The sequence below is a fragment of the Drosophila takahashii genome, chromosome 2L, assembly GCF_030179915.1.
Source record: "Drosophila takahashii strain IR98-3 E-12201 chromosome 2L, DtakHiC1v2, whole genome shotgun sequence".
NCBI classification, from domain to species: Eukaryota; Metazoa; Arthropoda; class Insecta; order Diptera; family Drosophilidae; genus Drosophila; species Drosophila takahashii.
Window position 1 is genome coordinate 21,382,952 of NC_091678.1, and position 19,030 is coordinate 21,401,981.

At 37.1% G+C, this 19,030-nt stretch overlaps 1 protein-coding gene across 6 annotated transcripts in view; it reads left to right on the forward strand.

Annotated features, from left to right (window-relative positions):
* The window catches only part of Pde11 (Phosphodiesterase 11), a 46,040-nt gene that overhangs the window by 14,093 nt on the left and 12,917 nt on the right, over positions 1 to 19,030 (forward strand). For 5 of the 6 annotated variants that reach the window (XM_017156743.3, XM_070219730.1, XM_070219733.1 and 2 more), the window contains exon 2: positions 15,642 to 16,162. The exons of the other annotated variant lie outside the window; for it this stretch is intronic. In XM_017156743.3, coding sequence (XP_017012232.2) covers positions 15,973 to 16,162 — 190 coding nt within the window. In that variant the 5' untranslated portion in view covers positions 15,642 to 15,972. The remainder of the gene's footprint in view (positions 1 to 15,641; positions 16,163 to 19,030) is intronic. 6 annotated transcript variants of the gene reach the window in all.

Below are 19,030 nucleotides of genomic sequence, written 5' to 3' on the forward strand. Positions count from 1 at the left end.
CCATGATATTATACAAGCCAACGAGTGTGAGTGTGCGGTTAAAGAGTATATGATACAATATCAAGTAGTCGCCGTGCTGTCCAAATTGGTTCTCCTTTCCCGTTCCTTCCTCACCTACTCAGGCCTTATTCACAAGAGTAGAGGGGGCGGTGAAATTGACCCAATATAAGTATAGTATATACAGTATAAAAGATCTCAAGTTGATTGCAATGGCAAAAGTTACACACATATATGGTAATTACGCCCGGATTATTATGGCCAAATGCAGAAGGTGGTCCATGGAGGTTGTTAGCTGGTTTGGCCTGACTGCTGGTTTTAGCTGCATGTGACTGGCTTCCTGCTGCCCACATCCACATTTGGTCGGATTGGGCCTAGCTCGCTGGAGGCCTTCTTCGATGTGGGTTAACCGTTCTTGGAGGAATTCCAATAAAATTGAACAAAAGAATCGGACAGACACTTTTATGCCTCCTACGTTTGCCGTTGCTTTATTAGTGCCTTGTGATTGAAAATCAATGAATAAATGCAATTGTTAAGGTTCGGCAAATGAATTAATTTTGCCGTTTAAATATTAACAAAATTAAAATAACTCTTTGAAATTAGAAGCGACATTCATTCCGTTTGTCTTTTGTTGTTGTCTTTTATTTTAACACAACTAGGGCCGTTTAATCGTCCACAAGTTAATTTTAAAGTTCGATATTTATGTATCTTCTACATATGTATTTATGAAACATTCATTTTTCTTAAGTTTCTCTTTGCCTTATTATTAGCTTATTAATATAAATTCATCGGAGCTCTGCATTTTCTCTTTTTTGAAAACATTTCTTAATTATTAAAGAATTTTATAAGATATGCTTATATTCAGAAACTTATTTAAAGCACGAGCTTATCCAGAATTATTTTCTTTTTTCTTTACACTTTGTTTAATTTATCGAAATCAATAAATGCATTCAAGTTTTTTATACAAGCCAATATGTTGATATGAAGAGTTCTTTATGGACATTTTATGTTTATTTATCGCTTCTTCGCCGAGTCTTTGAACCTTTACTTGGCTCGCTTATTGTTTGACACCTTTTGTTGTTCGCTTCATTTTACTTTCCATATGGTTGTTGCCGTCTCGACGTTTGTTTTGTTTAATTTTTATTGATGTTATTGCTTTTTATCGGGGAATGCCAAACAGCTGTTTTACTTATTTTTCGGGTGTTTCAGCCTCAGTTGTTGGAATTCGGCACGTGTCAGCTGGATGTATTCTAGTTGTATCTTCTGCTGTTGATCTTGCGGATATATTTTATTTTCTTTTATTCGGTTCGTGTGACTGTTGATTTATTTAATTCGCATCTCGTTTATGGTTCGTCAAAGGCGCTGAGCTCCGGCGGGGTTTTTTCGGGAGGTAGTTTGCTTGCCAAACTCGTTTGAATCCCTCCAAATTTAAATCATGTGCAGTATTTTCAAATTAATTAGTTAAATATTCAAATGCCTGCGCTCTTTCGACGGCGAAATTCAAATTCTTTTTTTTCGGTTGATTGATAAAAAAGTGGTTTGTTTTGGTTTACCTGAAAAAGCATTATCATGGTAATATGAATAATTAAAAAGTAAATGGGCATAAAAAGTTTAGAATTTAAACAAAATATTTAAAGCTTGGCGAGGGTAAAAAGTCAATTAACTTGTATAAAGAGTTTTGTTGCAAATACATTTTTGCAAGACTGCTTAAAATAGACTCTTAAGATATTTTCAGTGTCATGGCAACAAATTGTTAATCCGTTTACCATACGGAAATTTCCGAGCATCGCTTTAATTTCTTTAATTGTATGTTTATTTTTTGTGCTTCTTATTTATGTCGCTCATATGATAAAAAATCATGGGACTATGACGGGGAAAAGATTTTATTTTATCTTACACAATTCCCGCAACTCGTAAAATGTCGAAAATATTGCCTGACTTTCGTCTACAAAAGTATTTCACTCGTACTTCTGTTTATACATATGCGCATATATAGCTCATTCGCAGTTCGATGCCTCAAGGCTAGACCTCAAAACATACATATGTAAACATATTCAACAAGAGTTTTTCACGTTTGACAGCATTTTCTATTAATTAATGTGAGTCAGTTAAATGCATTTTAATGTTTCTCAGAAAAGAAATTCCCGAGCATCGAAAATGTATTTTTTTTTTTGGGAAACCCATTTGGAATTGACTCACATCATAGGCATTTCCTCCTTGCGAGGGGGTGTGTGCTTGCGTCACAATTCGATGGACAAAAGAAAAATGTGTGCCAATTGAACGATTTAAAATTCGTATATGTACATATAGACGCTTGCGTATATAAAATACGATCGGGAGGAATCGAGGCAGCTGCCCACACACGCGATCTGAGGGAAAAAAGGGGGAGTGTAGGGGGTAAACTGTCGTCATACTTGGGCTCTCTCAAGAGTACACTTTTAAAATAAAGTTAAATTCAAAAAAATATATACAAATTTTAAATTATTTAAAGTAAAAAAAATGTTGCTTGACTTTAAATGTAATTGTTTGTTCAAAGTTTTTTTTAATCTTATTGTTCTCAGTATCATAATAAATTATATTCATAATATTTCCAAGTATTCAAAAATTTTTTTAAAGAATATTCGGATTACAATTATTGATTACAAAATGGTTAATGCTTTAAACATATCTGTATATAGCATATCTGTCAGATAATATATGTAGATATATTTTAAAAACATTAATCATATTCCTGCTTAATTCTAGAGTATTTTATTTGTAAGCAGTTTTGAGTAAAAACCATGCACGGATGCACAGGGTGATATGGACATTATACCACCCTCACTCGGGCAAAAAATTAAAGGAATTTTGGTATTCAAAAAGTATGCGACAAAACAATTGTTCTGATATCACTCCCCACAACGAAAACCTACATCCTCCACTGGTTAAAACCGAGGTATTACATTCAATTTAATTTTTAATTGTGTTTTTATATTAATTTATTTGTAGTGTTTTTTTTGAGTAGATTGAGCACCGCTCTTTTCGCCAATTCGCCGCAAAGTGAGACGCGCAACTCTGCTCATTTCCCCCTCGCTTATCACTCGTTTTTGTGGTTCTCCCCATATTTATTTGTTCGCTGTCTCTTTTCGCATCAATCTCCCCTCTCTCTCGGAGTCGAACTAAAAGAAAAATAACCTTTTCAGCAGCATGTTAATTAATATACTTTAATAACATATATTCTGCTCGCTTAACTGCAATTAATCTTCGTTTTGTTTATACAAATCAAACAGATTTAATTAATTTATATCAGGCATATGCTGAGCTGCTCTCTCTGCTGTTTGTTTTGTTTACGTACCTATGTTTTTGTTTGCCTTTATTTTGTTTTCCTGCCGAGAGTTCTGGTGGAAAATTTTCCAGCGCTCAGTAAGTGTATAGAATTAAATTGATTCCAAAACCGCTAGAAAGAAGGGGGTATATCACTGCAGGTGGGACGGGGCTTCTGGGGTTGGCGCCAGCTTAAACGCCTTTGTTGTTCTAGGCAATTGCATTTTTCCCGTTTATATGTCTTTTTATCTAGTTTTTTTTTTAATTACCCAAAGGGGCAATTTGCAATTGTTGTCCGACCGCAGTTCTAGGGGGTTTGTGGTCGGCAATCAGCCCTTTAGACCAGGGAACGTAACTGTTATAAGTTTTATTTTAAAAATCACACTTTAACAGTTATTTTCTGATTTGTAAAGTAAAACTCAAAGAATAACTGTTATTTTTTGAGTTTTATAATAAAAGTTGTCAAATAACAGTTATTCGTCGTGATCAAAAATAAAACTCAAACTTGATTTATGGCGATTTTGTGGGTAAACAAAATTTTAAAAAAATATAGGTATAAAATATGCGCGGTTGCCTTTTTTAACAAATTTTTAGTAAGTTATAAAAAGCACGGGTATCATGTTTTTTTTAATTATTTCATTTTTTCAGAAATGTCAAGGGAATAACTGTTATTCATAACAATCAAAAAATAACAGTTATTTTTTGAGTTTTATTATAAAAATCAAAAAATAAAAATCATCACGGATTTGTAAACTACAATGGCTAATAAAAATTGTGGTGTATTTAAAAAATTTTTAGGACCCTTCTAAGTGCGTGATTTTTTTGTATGAAAAATTTACAATAACAGTTATTTTCGTTCCCTGCTTTAGACTTGTTGGAAATCATAGAAATTACAAAGCCACAAATGAGATTGTCTAATGTGCAGTAACCAAGTTACTAGTGCGATTCAGATTACCCAATTAAGTAGTGGAAAAGGGGGTTTAATAAAAATACAATGTAAAATTGTAAAATAATTATTATAATTACAGATAGGCATTTTTTCAGATGTTTATTTGTATTTTATTCCATTTGCACAACATATCAAGTTTACCTCCGATTACCTAAATCGTATTTCCAAAATTAATATTAATGACTAAAAAAAAGCTCGTTTCGCCTGTCAAAAACATTCGCCAACAAAAAGACAAAAGCATCTTCAAATGAACAGAAATTATTTATGATTTCATTAGCCTGCTCATTACCCTTATCAGACAAGACGTCAACAACATTTGCAGTTGAGTTTTTGCAGAGTTTTTGAACTTCAAAAGAATTAACCTTTCCACCGTTGTCAGCTGTTCAGTCAGCTCGCAAAGAGCTTACATTGAATATCGTTTCGATTTTCCCAATTTCCAAGAAGACACAAAAGTTCGCCGGAGTTGCCAATTTGTGCGGATGCCCGTTCCAGTTTATGTTTACTTATTAATGTGCAATGTCGTGCAATATTTTGATTATTGAATACCATTTTTTCTGCGGACCGCCCAAGGCTGAGACACAGCCAGGCATCGTCTTACAATTTATGCTGCTGATGGGTAAATAACCAACTCAAACCCAGCCGACATCGTCTTGCCTTTCTGGCTGGAAATTAATATCCAAGATACACACTCGTGTCGGTGTTTATTTTGAGATGCTTTCGGGGAACCACAGAATCGAACCTGCCAGAGAGTTGGAAAAGTTCCTTTAAAACTGTTGACCCAACTGATATCGATATTGATCCTCGTTAACCGATTCTATTTACGATTTATGGCTTAAGCCAAACAAACAAGTGAATCGCATATATGTATTTATTCGGAAACTTTTCCAGTCACCGTATTCCCCGCACTAAATCAACAAAATATCAAATAGATATCGTATATATTTGTTTGGTTTATGGTAACGGAGCATCGAGTACGGGCGATTCCATGTTAATTATTTGCTCCGTTCATTCCCTTGAATTAGACTCCGTGACAATTTCAAAATTCGTTTGTAAAAAAGTTTCCATTAATGAATAATATTTGTAAAGATATTTGTATTTATTTTCGGTGTCATTCTCGGACATTGCCAGATCAAAGTCGAGCGGTAAATGCGACTAAGCAAATATTGTCGCAGACGCTACGTAATGTCTGATCGGCGGCTAATTAACACTTTGCTAACACGATTGGACAGTTGTCAAAAGGTAGATCAAAGGGAAATGAAATGGTTTTTTGTAAAATAAAAAAAGGGGCATTGGGAATTGGCCTAGGTTCAGGTTTGGCCCCAAAGGGCAAAGGGAAGTAATATTTGCCCTGTCTAAGTTGTACTAAATGCTTACATGATGAGTGGGAGAAAAACAAACCATATATTTAAGGCGTAGTACATCCTAATGTACAAATTTGCGACTTAAAAAATAAATGCATCTTAAATTTCCATCACTTTTCCCTTTTGATATCCGATACTGTTTCCAGTCCATACTTAGCCAAATTATCTTTTGGCGCAGAACTTACCTTGCCCACTCATAAATATTTGCCCTCCGTTTCTCGACGCTCGCCAGCTGGCAAACGTTCAAGATTTGGCCACCAAATTTCCATTTATAAAATTAATTACTTAGCTGCAGATAAAAATGTGTTCAAATAATAAAAAAATCATCTGAAAACTTTTTCAATTCTATTCAACTGTATTCAACATTTAAACTGCTGTTTGAAAGGCGAGAGAAGATCGTGTGCGAGTTGATTAGATTTTCACACGTTGGTGAAAAAGTGTTGCGAGCATTTTTCACATATTGCTAATTGTTGGATTCGATTTATGCAGCGTGGTTTTTATTCTCTTTTGATTGATATTGACGTCAATTTTCTTTGAATCAATGACGCTAATACTCTTTAACCTCTTGGTCATATGGCGAAACATTCATACTTTTGAGTAACAATCAATTTGTCACCAGTGATACAAATCTATTCGCGGCATGAGTAATATTCACTCATGTTTTTGTTTACCTGGGTAATTTGTATTTTATTTTTCTTGCGTTTTCCATTGATGATTGTTTTGAACTGATTTTTATTGACAGCTTGTTCGGTTTTTGTTTTCGAAAATGACTTTAACCTTTAACGATCCGTTCACATCTGCCGATGGTCCTGATGTCTTCAGTTGTGCTTGGGTTGATTGCACGCGCTGATGGCCAGCAAAGTCAGCAGGACGTCAAGGTGTGGCCGAAACTGCCACAGCGGTCAAGGAAAATCATAGAAAATTTCCTGGGAAAATTGCTTCAAATGTACTTAGGTTTCAGTGAATCGAAACAAGTGCTGGGTGGAAATAGTTTTAAAGTGGCTGAACTACATTTTACTTGCTTCTCTCTTGAGTGTTTTTTTTGGTACTGCTTTAAATACTGACTTAAATCACATTATTTATAGTCTTTACAAATTAATGCACTTATCATATTGCGTATACGCCTTGTGTAATGCCGTCCTAATTAAAATGTAATTTAAAATGCAGCACAATTTAAATTATTAATTCTTTTTCGCTAATTAGACGTCGAACATGTTCGATTTTGGTTTATTGAATCATGTTGATAATTATATCAGTTTAATGAGAAATTATTGTCGCATGATTGGTTTTCTCGTTCATTGTGTCTTTTCGTGGGTTGCGAAAATATGTCAATTTTACGACTTGACATTCGCAACATCTGCAGCTATAAAAATGCGATTCATATTTCATACGTACATATATACAGCTGAAATGGCAAAAAATTAGCAATTAATTTGACAGATTAATTAAAAATCTTCGCTCTACGAAAAGATAGAGTTAATTGCCGAGGGGCGGGGTGGGGTGGAGTGTGGGAGTTGACGGCTGTGCGTGAGTGTGTGTGCAATCAGCCGGTTAATTGAACTGCACCCAGCCAAGCTCACACTCTTGTACACACAACAAGCACAACACACTCCTCAAAGGCAAATGCAATTGAGGAGGGGCAGCCACAGTTGGAAAAAATACGATAAAGTTAGTAGATATTCAGTCACCACAGCATGGTATACTCTTCTTTTATTCTTAAATGTATTTTTACAAATAATCTAATTTTTTAAAATTGATAAAATATAAGGTAGCTGAATGAATTTACTGAGTAGTAATTTAAAAGATTTTTTATAAATGTTGTACAAATATTTAATATTTCTAAAATAAATTTTAGGCAATCAAGAATAGTTCTTTAATTTTTTTGTATTTTATTTACCAAATATTTCATATATCGTGTACATTATAAACGGTTGATTTTAGGCAAATTTGGCATATTAGCCAACAAACGTTTGATATACTGCCAAGTTAAGTGCTATGAAAATTATTATTTTATACATATCAGGACTACAAATATGTATTTAAAAAATCGGATTTTTAATATATAGTTCCCTTTGCTGGCAAGTTTTCAATACCTTTCGGCAGGGAAGACGACGGCTCCTCGCTGGCGACTCGCTTGGCCATGAAGGCGGGACCGGGACGGGACCAGGTCCAAGAGTCAGTCACAGAAATTGCTTCGGCTGGCGTCACAGTGTTGTTGCTGGCCGGCAATTATAAGTGCAACAACAATGGCTGCTACAAAACGTATTATTTTCTTGTTATTGTCTTGAAACTGGCAGCACTGAGCGCCGAATGAATGAACGACTGAGCGAGTGAATGAATGAGTATTTGAAAAAAGTCGAAAGAAATGACACGATAATCAAACGGCCACGGCAACGGCAACTCATGATAGTCTTTGACTTTTGCCAACACTCTTTGCTCGGTGCGTCAATTTTACGTTTAGTTTCTTTTCGCCTTTCCATGGATGTACTTTTTTGTTTTGTCTCTCTGCGTTTCTGTCCCATTGACGCGCGAGGGGTTCATTGACTGTTTTGTTGATTTTTATGGTCGGATTGCTGGAAAATCTAATGTATGTGCATGGAATCAACTCGCATTTAGTGGAAGCGAAAGCAGCAACACCAGCTGCCGGGGTTAATGTTGCCGCTGTCTTGAAAACGGAGGACTACAAACAATGCTGTTGCTGTTGTCACACACAATTATTCTTAATTTATCCATTTCTAATTTTTATTCGCATGTCGTTTTTACCATGCAATACTGGTAAAATTGATATTAAATAAAATGATTTTGCTGATTTCTATCTCTCTATATAAATGTATTTCTTATAATTTTATTTGAAAATGTTTTTTTAATTTCTGATATCGTATATTTAACTCGTTTTAAAAGCTGCTAATTTTTTACGTTATATAAATCAAATTGAATAATCACATTTTTTTCATGAAGAGGATAACATTTCGTTGAAAACGACTTGGACTGGTCTGTGCGGGCATGTAATGCAGTTGAAAGAAAGTGTTCTTGGAAAAATAAAATTATATTTATTGTGATTAAAAAACTTTGATTGAAATTGGATTTGCCTTTTTTTGTATGTTTTTCATCCGAAGCCTTAATTGCTATTGTTCCTCGTGTGGTCAAAACAACCAGTGCTGTTTTTGCAGCTGCTTTGTGTTGATTTGCATATGTGGTTGCTGTTATTTGGCCAACCTTTGTGTTTCTAAACCAATATTTTTCTTGTCATGCTTCAAAGTTCTGTGGTTGATGCAGATTTTGCTGTTGCAACTGTTTTAGCTGTGCGGTTTTATCACTGCTGCTGTCCCTGTTGCAGTTGAAGTCACGTTTAATTGCTGGTGAAAAGCGGGGCCCAAAGAAGACTTTAAGTCCTCTCGGGCTGGCCAACTCAAGTCTTCTTCAGGTGCATCCACTTGCTGACTCTTTGGGTGCAGGCATGCATGTGTGCTTGTGCTTTTGCCGCATAGTATGCAACGGTTTCTGGCTTCTCGGCCAAAAGTGCAGAAGGCAGGCCTTAGAAGGCAGCAGGCCAGAAGACCTCCAGCAGCAGCCTTCACCACTTTATCTTCTGGCCTTGACTGGCACAAAACTATTTTGTCTTAATTAGAGCTGCCGACGCTTTTGCCGCTTCTACGAGTTTTCCGACTTTTCCTCTTGACGTCATGCAAATGCAACAGCAGCAGAAGCAAAAACAACCAGACTTTCCCTGTGGTCAACCATTGTTGTTTCGGCTAATTTTAGCCGACAAACAAAAGCATTGAACTCGCTTTGTTTCCTCCATCGCAGGATGGTAAAATTCCACACCGAAAATAGAGTGTTTGCTTAGCTCTATCAACTTGACTGGTCGACCGTCTCCAAAAAAAGAAGACCTCCCACAGGAAACGACCGTCAGACTTTTTTTTCCATTTGATTTTATTCCACTCGGGGGGTGTGTTCTGGCCCCATTCATAATTTTCCTAGGCACGGGTGTATCTAATAAAATTTATTTTCTACTCTTTTATTGTCAGGTAATTTAATTAATGATTGTTCAGTTGAAATTGTTCAAATATTTGTTCATTGAGTGCGTGGCTGGAAACAGGCCAAGTGATATGGGAACTTTCAAGTGGTTGCAAACTTGAGATAATGGTTGGGTGCCATAAGGAAGTGGTGTGATGGAAGATTATAGGGGGGCCTAATAGAAATTATATGATACTTTTGTGCCTTTGGCACTTGAAGTGTGGACTCTGCATAATTTTGTTCATATTGAAATTGAACGAATAGTTAACTCTTGGCATTTAATTTAATAAAATGTACAATTTAATTTAGACATACAGATCATCCTTAAATTATATTCTCATATTCAAGAAAACAACTCAAATCCCTGCTCCCAATGCAGCCGGGGTATTTCCCAAAGTCCCCACGGTGTATACTCTATTTTCCTTCCCTTTTCTTTTTACTTGTCTTTTGGCTGCTTGGAAGATGAAAATAGTTTAATCAAAATCTCAAATCGAGCATTTAAATTCTTGGCAAAGCTTTGACTTCCTACTGCATGGCAGAGCACGCAGAGATTGGCCACCTCCACTCCCCTCACGACCTTTCTTTCGATAGACAAACAAACAAACTAATTTTGCCCCGCTCAGTCATGCTGCACCATGTTGGAGTGGACATGGCTCTGGGAATTCGGCAGTGGGTTTTTGGCCACGAGGTAGTGGAATTGGGAGTGGAGTCTCCTAACCGAACATTCCGGCGACAAGCGCAATCAGCGCAATAACACTGGGGCACAAGCAGAAGAACAAGGCAGTCACTGGCAGCCTCCGAATGTTTGACCTTCATTGAGGGCTGCACAGAGAGAAATATTGGTAGCTTTAAAGACAAAGGTTGTGTGGAAATTCCATCTCTTTTATACTTTTTATATATCTATCAGGTGATTTAAGTCAGAGAATCTCCGAGAAAGAGAAATCGGTACAATTTACCATGCTCATATCGATTTGACCCTGGCGCAACAACTTGAAATATATTTTCTCCCTGTGTAGCGTTGGCTTTGGGGATGAGTCTGGATGTGGTCGTTTGGATAGTCAGGGCACGTTTGTCATTGGTAATTTCGAGCATGTCATAATGATAACTCAAACAAACGGGGGAACATATGGGAAGGAGGCGGAGATGCAAAGAGGCAAATGTTTGTTTATAATTTATTTTTAGACCAAGAGTCCTGACCTCTTCCTGCGTTCTTTGAGCGACCTCAGCTATTAGGCTGAGACCTGTGCAAATATTTATCCAGCGGCTCACGTAGTTCACTTCATGTAATGGATAAAAGAAAAGCTTGGGTAAAAAGGCGGGCGTCAGTCTGCGAAACAATTCCTCGGGCTGTAGACGGAAAATGAAATTAAATTCCTGGAAAAGTATCTTTGAAGTGGTTCCGTTCGGCTAACAAATTGTCATACAGCATTCAGCAATATATTTTTATTAAAAAATGTTACATAATCCGCTCCAGTTCTTGGGTGGAAAAAAAGCGTAATAAGTTAGCCACAAAGGAGATTTATGATGGGAACTAACTGGCGACGCCTTTTGCTCGCGCATACAATTTCAATATTTCTTCATCAGGCTAACAAAGTAAGGAAAAAGGAGGAAAAGGCGTCTGGGGTTTCCCTTAGCCAGTGGAAGTAAATTGAAAATCTTGCTCAAGTAGCTGACAGCATTTTGTAGCTGGCTTCTTCCTTTCTTTTTTTTTTGTGTCTGCGGATGCGTTCAAATTGGAAATGCGATACGCAGCAAAAAAGCTCGGGGAGTTGGCCTGGCACGAGAGAATAGAAAGTTGCTCATACGCCCCGTGGTCGGCTGGTCTTTAATGTTTCGCTTAGCCATTAAATGCGAGTGGGAAATAAATAACACTTGCATTCGCGTCATAAAAGCTGACTTTAATTAAAGTCATTCGTTCGAACAACATGCAATTAGATAGTCTATCCTACATTTCTCTCATCTGCTATTGGGATTACGAGGGGCTTAATAAATTGCTTTTATAGCGCAGAAAATACAGTTTCAAAATCATTAAAAGCCAGGTAATATGTGTTTAGATTGGGTTGGCTTCAATTTGGGTTGGGGAAATTAAATTCGAATGCATTTATTAGTTTAAAATACTAAAATTCAAGCTAAATAAATTCTAAAAGAATTGTTTAGTTAAATGGTTTGGTTACAAAAGTTAATACTTATGTGAAAATTACGAATCATTGCTGTTTTAGCTATCAAAATTATAAGGAAAATATTTCCCAGCTGTTTGCAATTAAACTGTTCTTTGTTAAATATGTTTTTAACTATTTTAATGCTCTTTTCGTGTATGCTAACTAGTTTATTTGCCTGCTGCGTAATAGTGGATCCCACCAGTTGTATAATATTAATGTTTTGCCATATTCGCCCCTCAGAGTTTGCCTTTTGCCGCCAGATAAATGAGAACCGTTTATGGCTGCCATTTGGATAACTTTTTCCTCTCTGTGACCTTGGGGCCATGCATGAATACGCGTAGTTTCAATATGCATATGTACGTTCATATATAAATAAACTGTGTATATTAAAATATTGACTGCCAATAATAAAAGTGAGCAATAAGGCACATATGTGGCTATGTGTGTACTTTATATCTCTGGGATATTAAATTACGTTTTATACCTTAAATTTTGTATATTCCTTACTTTTAATCTAAGTACAGTTTGTTATATCAGTAGCTGCCTTTTTTGATAAGTTATCAAACGTGTGTGAAACTTGAGCCCATCAAGTGCGTGGGGGTGGCCTTTTCCCCCCTTTTCCCTTTCACCCCTTTTAACTCTCTCCCCACTTTTCGATGTTTACCAAGCTGATAATATAATTGAACACACGAGCCACATGTGATAATGAGATTTATTTATTTATTCAATTTAAATTGCCAGACTTCTCTCTTTCCGCTCTCTCGCTCTTTGTTTTTCGTGTTATGTGGGACAAGTAACATAATTCACAGGCAAATGCTAAAAAGTGTAATACTGTGGCATTTCTCTCCTGCTATTTATCCATCTCTTTGGCCAGCAACAGGTTATTGATCCAGGCCGGCAATTCGAGCACTTCCAGAATGCAAATACCATTTCGGTTCGGTTCGGTTCGTCCTTTTTGCCTGTTTCCTCCACTAATCGACTTTGGGTAGTTCATGACGCGCCAACGCCGCCGCCTAATGACAGTTTTTCCCGCCGTTAGCCCGCCTCCTCCAGCTTTTCCGCTCCGCGTTGGCTTACGCCATCTTGCCCCCGCTTGTTTGCATTGCCACAAATACCCATGAAAACTGGGCGAACACAGATACCCGGCGACGGCCACACAGACACCGATATACGCGTAGATATATATAGTATATGGCTTTGTTATCTGTTATCTGGCCCGCCTTTTGTGCCACTATCAACGGTGTCAGCCAAATGCAGACCAAACCGAATTGAGTTTCGCACAAATGGTGCACTTGGAAAAACGTAATTAATTATTTCAAACATTTTTAAAGGCGGTAAAGTTTTTATAAAAATTCCATATTGTTAAAATGTTTTCTTAGGCATAATAAGTAAAATAAAAAATTAAATCCTAATTATTTACAAATTAAAGTTTTCTATAAAGAATTATTTTTTATAATAATAATTTATTTTTACTTCAAACCTCACTAAACCATTGCCATATTTTTCTCTGTGTATGGCGTGCGCCACTAATGAACATCGTTTGCTTATCCAGACTGACCCCACAATGCCTCCTCCTCTCATCACAATGCCCTTACCTATGCTATTGACATATACTGTGTTTATACGATGCCGAATTCACGCTATCATTTCACGCTTTCGGCCGATTCGTGCTTGTATAAACGCCATTTCGTGAATTCGGCAACACACGAAAGTTGACTATGATTTCAGCCCAAAAGCGTGATTTGGTGATATGCAGTATGGTAACTCTGTAAAAAATGATCGACGTTGCCAGATCGCTAGAAATTGAAGGCCTTTTATAGGCTATATCTCTAATCAGTGGTATTAAAAATTAGATATTTTTACCGGTCCGGCATCCCTATCAGCTGAGAGTGAATAAAAGCATGAATTCTCGGCTGTCGTATAAACAGGGGTTATTTCTATTTCGCGCTTTTAAGAAATCGAGATTGCTATCGTATAAACATAGTAATAATGTAAGCCAGTGAAGTCTGTCTGTGCGAGAGTACTTTTTGTTTCCCATTTGCTCCCTTGCTCTCGTTGGCATAAAAATAGTTTTTGTCATTTTTTGTTGGTCCTCTCTCCTTTGGCTACCAGTTGCTAGGTGTACAAAGATAGAAATGCAAAAAGGATGGCGAAAAATAAAGAGAAGGAACAACGGTGCGTATGGTTAACGGCGAGACAACGTTGCGTATGAGCAATGGGACATATCAGGTTGATCAGAGCGAAAAAGAACATATGAGCCACAAAGAATTTAATATGAACTGAGCTGAGCAATACTTGCCATCAATGAATTTTTTATTGAGAATCAGCCATGATTTATTTGTTGAGGTTACCATGAACGTAATTTCAATTATTAAGTCGGGAACAAACATTCTTTTAAATATTTAATATTACATCTTTTTTTCCATTACTTATATGTTAATATCCTTCAAGCTGCGTTAGCAAAACCAACAGTTTCAACACTCAATTGTAACTTTTCCCGTCAGCAGCTCAAACTCATTGTCTATTCAAATGCGAACAAAAGCAGAAATATACATAGTTTCAGTTACAAGTTGTGCAATCCTGTCACAGCCTTCACTTCCCAGCTGCCAAACGCAGCACGATGATTTTCCATTGTTCCAGAACGGAAATTAAATCATTTCCGCTGTCAACTATCGCTGGCCCCTGTCGAGTAACAGCTGTCAAATGAAAAGGCGACCAAAGTTGCGTGAGCGAATAAAACCGAATCGGTGAAGATCTGCTCATGGCAAGTTGCACTCACTAAATTCAATACCAAAATTGTCGAGCCTGCACATTGTTTGTCGTGGGAGGAGGAAGTTGGTGAAAAGCGGATGAAAAGTGCACGAGAATTGGGCAGACTATTGGTGGATTGGTTGCCAAAAACAAACATAAGTGAGTGGGAAACTCAATGCCATTGAGTCGAATTGTGGGAACGTACGGTACTCAAACTATAAAAAGAAGTATGAAACTGTATTTATTTTATATATTAAAATTATATTGATATAATTAAATAATTTATTTTTATCAAGACTACTTTGAGTTCACTTTTTTAAACCTTTTAAAAATGCTTCACTTAATTTATACTGCTTTTTAATTCCAATAAAAATTTGCTTCATCACGAACCACTTCAATCACTGTGCAAATACTTATGATTACAAGTACAGTTTTCAGGATAATAAATACATTTGGCTAACAAATTAAATGGAAATCCAAAGAGCTTTTTTCAATTACTTAATAAATACCTATTCGCAATTAAAATCTGCTTGACCGCAGGCCACAACAATCCTTTCAGAGCATTCCCGTCCATTTATCCTTTTTATACCCACTCTCGTCGCATTTTCCTGCCATTGTTTGCCATTAACTTTTCGGTATTGGTATTGTTGACGTTTCAGCGATGGCAGGCGCTTTGGTCTTGTTTATTTTACTTAACTGACATTTTACTATGGCCTACGTGTGCTTGTGCTGCACTGTGCCATCTGTCCAGCCGCCGCTCGAATTTACCGCGACATTTTGGAGTCTTGTTTGTTCATCAATTGGCGGCCTGTCTGTTGCCCCCCTTCCCGTTCCCCGCTCCCCTTTTCACGACCAGTTGACTGTTGGCGACCCCAAAAGCGTTAATTGAATTGCCTCTCCCGACACATGGGAAAATCGTCGCGTAAAGCTTTAAAAACTAGCAGGAAAATAAGATAAACTCTGGTTGTTTTGGGTGGAAACTCTTGAGTTACCTACTCTGCGAAATAGTTGGGCGAAAAACTTTTAGTCTGAAAAGTTTACGTTGAGCACGTGAACTTGGGGTCATGCATAAACATATTTATTAAAAAAACGAGATTTCAACAGGTCTTGACAAAACTTTTACCTCTCGCTAACTGAATAATTGACAAAGTAAATAAGTTATTATGAAAGTGAAACAGAGTGAAATACACCGAAACACAAGCGATCGGAACAAAAGTGTGCAAACTAATCGAAAATTCGACAATTTCAATTGGCTGACATCCTGCGGCCTTTTGGCGGCAGTAAAATCAACAAAATTGATTCCTCAACTTCAAATACAACAACAACAACAGCGGCCAAAAAATACAATTTACGTTACGCGGCTGAATTGCTCAAGTTTGACAAAATTCAATTCATTAAAACGGAGGGTTTAACATTCGCATTGCTGGCGGGCCCCATGGGCCAAGCGGCAAGTATGTGTCGATTTCGTGGTTGTCGCTACAAAAATAAGAACAAAAGCAGCAAGCAACAACAGCAACAGCAGCAGCAGCAACAACAAGAGCAACAGCAACAGCAGCAACAACAACAAACACCAACCCACAGTCCTCAGATACAGCATCATTCTGAGATAATACCAGCTACAACAGGTGAGAAAGTGGCGAAGAGGAAAACTTTTGGTCATGTCCCGAATTTGCATAAATATTTTGTCACACAAACTTCAGGGGCAAACCAAACAGGAAAATACCAAGAGACCAAACAACTGAAAGAACAACAGTGCTTATTTCATACCCAGAAGCTTTTCTCCCTTCCCCACACGACTTCCGCTTTGCGTTTTTCCGCTTTCAGCCTTTCAGCTACCCAACATCGATCCGAATGGCAGCAAAAAATTGTTCTCTTTTGCACATTTGCCAACTTTCAATTTGCATTTGGCTGCACTCACAGGCAACAATGCCATTTACACACTGGTCCATATATGCAAGCGAGTACATGCAAGATATATGGGGTATTGTATGTGGAATCATACTCTTTATATTGCTGTCTTACCAGTTCGATCATAAACTGGGGATTTATTGCAAACGAAAAAAAAACGCCGGGATAAATTTTGGGAATTTAATAAATAATAATCCATATAGCGACATAAATTACGTGATTGAGAGCGATAATAACATATTCACTTAATTCGAAATAAGGCGGGATAGCGCCAAAAGTAACATGAGTGGAGCATGTCAAGTCAAAAAATTAAGTTATTTTTTGTGAAGGTAATATTAACAGAAAAAAATCTGTATGTAGAATATAGAAATATTTATTTTTAGCATTTTTACTAAATAGGATTTACTCGTAAATATTTTAACTCCCAGCTCTGAAAATAATATTTGAGATAAATTACAAATTTTAATTGACTGACTGTCATTCCTTTTTAATAAATGGAACAACTACTCCTGAATCGAGATTACTCAATTTCAAAGTTTAAGTAAAGCTAGAATTGTTTAAGAATATCATTTACCCTTCAGTAAGCTTACTTCTATTTGCCTTTACAATGTAAATCAAATTAAAGTCAACCCAAAGAGTATTAAATTTGTTATCATATCTCAGACAACTCTTGATCCTTGCTTTTTCCTGCTAAAAGTAAAATTCCATTACAAATGTTGTATAAAAATTTGCCACTCGTCTGACACGAACGGGGGCGGCGGAATGGGATTCGGTTGGTTGAGGGGCCATATGAATGTCTTACATAAAGCTGACGCATCAAACCGCAGCAAAGTGTTGGCGGCAGCAATGAAAATAGGAAACTGGCAGAAAGGGAGGTAGGTGGCACAAACACCTCCCACACGACTCTGTCAACTTGTCATTTGACTTCGAGTGCAGGAAATGGCCAAAAGGAATTCAGGGGGGAGTGGAAAAGTGCTTGTGCTCTGTGCCAAATGCTTTGCAGCAGCTTAAGCATGTTGCATGTTGGATGTGTGCAAGGCAAATGCAGCTTAAAAGATTAAATTCCCTCCCTCGAAAAGGGTGCATAACATGGGTGGCATGTGTGCGCCAGTATTCTAGTCTCTCCATATATAAATTCCCCACTGCAACATAAAGTGGCCGACTTTCAACTTATTGGCAAGCTTGAAAGCGAAAGACCAACGAAAAGTATCTAGAGCTCCAAGGAGGCAGAGAGGAGAAACCTTCCAGATGCTTAACATCGAAATTTATGTCTGCACAGGGAAATTCTTGGGGGTACAAATCATGGGGGAAAAGCTGAAATTAATACTAAAGTGAATATTAAATGGCAACGCGAAAGCGGCCGCAGGAAAATGATGATAAAATAAATTCCAATTAAATTTCGCCTGCTATAAATTCCAATAAATAATGGAGAGCATTTCAAAGAAAAATCTGGTATGCCATTAATATATAGATTGCGGAAATGTTAATTAGTTTATAACGAATTCATATATTTTACTTTTTTGCGAATAATATACATTTAAATCCTACAAAATCTGATTTAAAGTTATACTATTTTATACTTAATATAAAAGCAGGCACAATACAAAATATTTCCTTATCTACTCTAGACAAAAATAGACTACTCTAACGTATTTAGGCAAACAAAACATCCTTGGCTTTCATTGTATAGCAGCTTAGCCCGAAAGTCAAATTGTCAAGCGACAGGAACAAGTCGTTTGTTTATTTCTTTTGTTCGAGTCCGAAAGCTGCACATAAATCATATTTTCTATAGAATAAATAAGTGAGACACAACGAAGGGGGAAATAGAGCGGAGGATAAAAGGATGGAGTCCTCCCTCGCATCCTTGAGACATTCGTCAGTGGGTTACTCGTTGTCGTATTTATATCTATTTTTAGCACTTAATCAGGCCCTCAATGCTGCCATTACAGACGCCAGACACTCCCTCACATGCACACACGGAGTCAATATTTCAAGGAAATTGCCAATATTTCCGGTTAATGTTAACTGAAACACTTTGGGGGGCCGCCTCAACTGTCAATGTTATTTATTGCGTTACGCATACGCCGCGTATGCCGTTTGCCATGTGCTACATATGCACACATCTGTGTGTGAACGGCTGAGTGAATTCCCTTAAAAGTCGCTCCTTGACACTTAATTGTTCGAAGAAGGACAGAGACAGCATCAAATTGATGAGCTGAAAAAGCAATTGAACAAATTTATGTGATTTGCTCTTGCAGCCAAATTGCTGAAATTGAAAAGAAAGCAGCGGAAAAGCTGCAAAAAAGGGGCGTCGAGAGGGGGGCGTGGCCGCGGTCACGTGCCAAGTGTGACTTCCCCCAAAGAATATGACCCATTTGCAATGCAAATGCTGCGTCAAGCTAGAAAGAGATGGCAGAAAGCTCATAAAACTGTCAGCACATGCAGCAGGCAAATTACATACGGTGAAAAAATGGGTCTTAAATAGAGCAATATACAAATATTTCCGAATAAACACTATATATTATTAAATATATGGTAAAACAATTAATATGAATACTATTCAAATGGGCAAAAAATACCAATCT